Below are 4,451 nucleotides of genomic sequence, written 5' to 3' on the forward strand. Positions count from 1 at the left end.
TTGGACTGTGAAGAAAGCTGAGCGCTGAAGAATTGATGCTTTTGAACTGTGGTGTTGGAGAAGACTCTTGAGAGTCCCTTGGACTGCAAGGAGATCCAACCAGTCCATTTTAAAGGAGATCAACCCTGGGTGTTCTTTGGAAGGAATGATGCTAAAGCTGAAACTCCAGTACTTTGGCCACCTGATGCAAAGAGTTGACTCACTGGAAAAGACTCTGATGCTGGGAGGGATTGGGGGCAGGAGGAGAAGGGGACGACAGAAGAGATGGCTGGATGGCATACTGACTCAATGGATGTGAGTTTGAGTGAACTCCGGGAGTTGGTGATGGACAGGGAGGCCTGGCGTGCTGCAATTCATGGAGTCGCAAAGAGTCGGACACGACTGAGTGACTGAACTGAACTGAACTGATGACCCCAACATAGGAGCACCTCAATACATAAGACAAACATTAACAGATATAAAAGGAGAAATTGACAGTAACACAATAATAGTTGGAAATTTTAACACCACACACACACCAATGGACAGGTCATCAAAACAGAAAATTCATAAGGAAACATAAGTCTTAAATGATACATTAGATGAGATGGATCTCATAGATATCTTCAGGACATTCCATCCAAATGCAGAAGAATACACCTTCTTCTCAAATGGACACGGACCATTCTCCAGGAGAGACCACATCTTGGGTCATAAATCAAACCTCAGTAAATTTAAGAAAACTGAAATGGTATCAAGCATCTTCTTGAACCACAGTACCATGAGACTAGATATCAACTGCAAGAAAAAAAATGTAAGAAACACAGACACATGGAGACTAAACAACACATTTCTAAGTAACCAAAAGGTTACTGAAGAAATCAAAAGGGAAATCAAAAAATTTCTAGAAACAAATGACAATGAAAACATGACAACTCAAAACCTATGGGAGGCAGCAAAAGCAGTCCTAAGAGGGAAGTTTATAGCAATACAGTCCTACCTCAAGAAACAAGAAAAACATCAAATACACAACCTAACATTACACCTAAAACAACTGGGAAAATAAGAACAAAAAAATCCCCAAAATTGGTAGAAGGAAAGAAATCATAAAGATCTGAGCAGAAATAAATGAAAAATGAATGAAAGAAACAACAGTAAATGTTAATAAAACTAAAAGCTGGTTCTTGGAGAAGATGAACAAAATTGACAAACCGTTAGCCAGACTCATCAAGAAAAAAGAGAGAAGAATCAAATCAACAATATTAGAAATGAAAACGGAGAGGTTACAATAGACAATGCAGAAACGCAAAGGATTATATGAGAATATTATGAAAAATTAAATGGCAATAAAATAGATAACCTAGAAGAAATGGATTCTTTGATTCTTAGAAAAGTTCAGTCTTCCCAGACTGAGCCAGGAAGAAATAGAAATTATAAACAACCCAATTATAAGCACTGAAATTGAAGCTTTGATCAAAAATCTCCCCAAAAAAACAAAAGCCCAGGACCAGATAGCTTCACAGGAGAATCCTACCAAACATCTAGAGAAGAGCTAACGACTATCCTTCTAAAACGCTTTCAAAAAATTGCAGAGGAAAGAACACTTTCAAATTCATTCTATGAGGCCACGATCACCCTGATACCAAAACCAGACAAAGACAACACAAAAAAAGAAAACTACAGGCCAATATCACTGATGAACATAGATGCAAAAATCCTCAGCAAAATTCTACCAAACAGAATTCAGCAACACATCAAAAAGCTCATATGCCATGATCAAGCTGGGTTTATTCCAGGAATGCAAGGATTCTTCAATATATGCAAATCAATCAACGTGGTACACCATATTAACAAACTGAAATATAAAAACCATATGATCATCTCAATAGATGCAGAAAAGGCTTTGACAAAATTCACCACCAATTTATGATTCAGTTCAGTTCAGTTCAGTTCAGTCGCTCAGTCGTGTCCAACGCTTTGTGACCCCATGAATCGCAGCACGCCCAGCCTCCCTGTACATCACCAACTCCCGGAGTTCACTCAGACTCACATCCATCGAGTCAGTGATGCCATTAAGCCATCTCATCCTCTGTTGTCCCCTTCTCCTCCTGCCCCCAATCCCTCCCAGCATCAGAGTCTTTTCCAATGAGTCAACTCTTCCAATGAGGTGGCCGAAGTATTGGAGTTTCAGCCTTAGCATCATTCTTTCCAAAGAACACCCAGGGTTGATCTCCTTCAGAATGGACTGGTTGGATGTCCTTGCAGTCCAAGGGACTCTCAAGAGTCTTCTCCAACACCACAGTTCAAAAGCATCAATTCTTTGGTGCTCAGCTTTCTTCACAGTCCAACTCTCACATCCATACATGACCACAGGAAAAACCATAGCCTTGACTAGACGGATCTTTGTTGGCAAAGTAATGTCTCTGCTTTTGAATATGCTATCTAGGTTGGTCATAACTTTCCTTCCAAGGAGTAAGCGTCTTTTAATTTCCTGGCTGCAGTCACCATCTGCAGTGATTTTGGAGCCCAAAAAAATAAAGTCTGACACTGTTTCCACTGTTTCCCCATCTATTTCCCATGAAGTGATGGGACCAGATGCCATAATCTTCATTTTCTGAATGTTGAGCTTTAAGCCAACTTTTTCACTCTCCACTTTCACTTTCATCAAGAGGCTTTTGAGTTCCTCTTCACTTTCTGCCATAAGGGTGGTGTCATCTGCATATCTGAGGTTATTGATATTTCTCCCGGCAATCTTGATTCCAGCTTGTGCTTCCTCCAGCCCAGCATTTCTCATGATGTCCTCTGCATATAAGTTAAATAAGCAGGGTGACAATATACAGCCTTAACGTACTTCTTTTCCTATTTGGAACCAGTCTGTTGTTCCATGTCCAGTTCTAACTGTTGCTTCCTGACCTGCATACAGATTTCTCAAGAGGCAGGTCAGGTGGTCTGGTATTCCCATCTCTTTCAGAATTTTCCACAGTTTATTGTGATCCACACAGTCAAAGGTTTTGGCCTAGTCAATAAAGCAGAAATAGATGTTTTTCTGGAACTCTCTTGCTTTTTCCATGATCCAGCAGATGTTGGCAATGTGATCTCTGGTTCCTCTGCCTTTTCTAAAACCAGCTTGAACATCAGGAAGTTCACAGTTCACATATTGCTGAAGCCTGGCTTGGAGAATTTTGAGCATTACTTCACTAGCGTGTGAGATGAGTGCAATTGTGTGGTATTTTGAGCATTCTTTGGCATTGCCTTTCTTTGGGATTCTGTGTTGTTGGGTGTTGTCATTATAGACATGCCTGAACTGGCTAAGTCTGCTCCTGCCCCTAAAAAGGGCTCTAAAAAAGCTGTGACCAAGGCCCAAAAGAAGGACGGCAAGAAGCACAAGCGCAGCCGCAAGAAGAACCACTCCGTGTACGTGTACAAGGTGCTGAAGCAAGTCCATCCGGACACCGGCATCTCGTCCAAGGCCATGGGAATCATGAACTCCTTCGTCAACGACATTTTTGAGCCCATCGCTGGTGAGGCATCGCACCTGGTGCATTACTACAAGCGCTCAACTATCACATCCAGGGAGATCCAGACCGCCGTGCGCTTGCTGCTACCTGGGGAGCTGGGCAAGCATGCCATGTCTGAGGGCACTAAGGCTGTCACCAAGTATACCAGCTCCAAGTAAATATAATATGCCTAGCCGCTGTTAACAGAGAAGGCAATGGCACCCCACTCCAGTACTCTTGCCTGGATAATCCTATGTACAGAGGGCCTGGTGGGCTGTAGTCCATGGGGTCGCTAAGAGTCAGACACGACTGAGTGACTTCACTTTCACTTTCTTTGGGATTGGAATGAAAACTGACCTTTCCAGTCCTGTGGCCACTGCTGAGTTTTCCAAATTTGCTGGCATATTGAGTGCAGCACTTTCATGGCATCATCTTTCAGGATTTGAAATAGCTCAACTGGAATTCCATCACCTCCACTAGCTTTGTTTTTAAAACTCTTCAAAAAATGGGCATAGAAGGAACCTACCTCAACATAGTAAAGGCCATATATGATAAGCCTACAGCAAACATTATTCTCAATGGTGAAAAACTGAAAGCATTCCCCCAAAGATCAGGAACAAGACAAGGCTATCCTCTTTCCCCACTATTATTCAACATAGTTCTGGACATCCTAGCTACTGCAATCAAAGAAAAAGAAATAAAAGGAATCCAGATTGGAAAAGAAGAAGTAAAGCTTTCACTGTTTGCAGATGACACGATACTGTACATAGGAAACCCTAAAGATAGTATCAGAAAATTACTCAAGCTAATCAGTGAATTTAGCAAAGTTGCAGGATACAAAATCAATACACAAAAGTCACTTGCATTACTATATGCTAACAATGAAAAATCAGAAAGAGAAATTAAGGAATCAATCCCACTCACCATTACAACACAAAGAATTAAATATCTAGGAATAAACTTACATAAGGAGAC

At 41.2% G+C, this 4,451-nt stretch overlaps 1 protein-coding gene across 1 annotated transcript; it reads left to right on the top strand.

Moving 5' to 3' along the window:
- The first annotated feature begins 3,274 nt into the window (after positions 1 to 3,274).
- LOC138989194 (histone H2B type 1-L-like) lies at positions 3,275 to 3,655 on the top strand. The gene has a single exon (XM_070377100.1). It carries the CDS (start codon positions 3,275 to 3,277, stop codon positions 3,653 to 3,655), a length of 381 nt encoding a protein of 126 aa, XP_070233201.1.
- The last annotated feature ends 796 nt before the right edge of the window (positions 3,656 to 4,451 follow it).

This window comes from Bos mutus, chromosome 9, assembly GCF_027580195.1.
Source record: "Bos mutus isolate GX-2022 chromosome 9, NWIPB_WYAK_1.1, whole genome shotgun sequence".
Classification (NCBI taxonomy): domain Eukaryota; kingdom Metazoa; phylum Chordata; class Mammalia; order Artiodactyla; family Bovidae; genus Bos; species Bos mutus.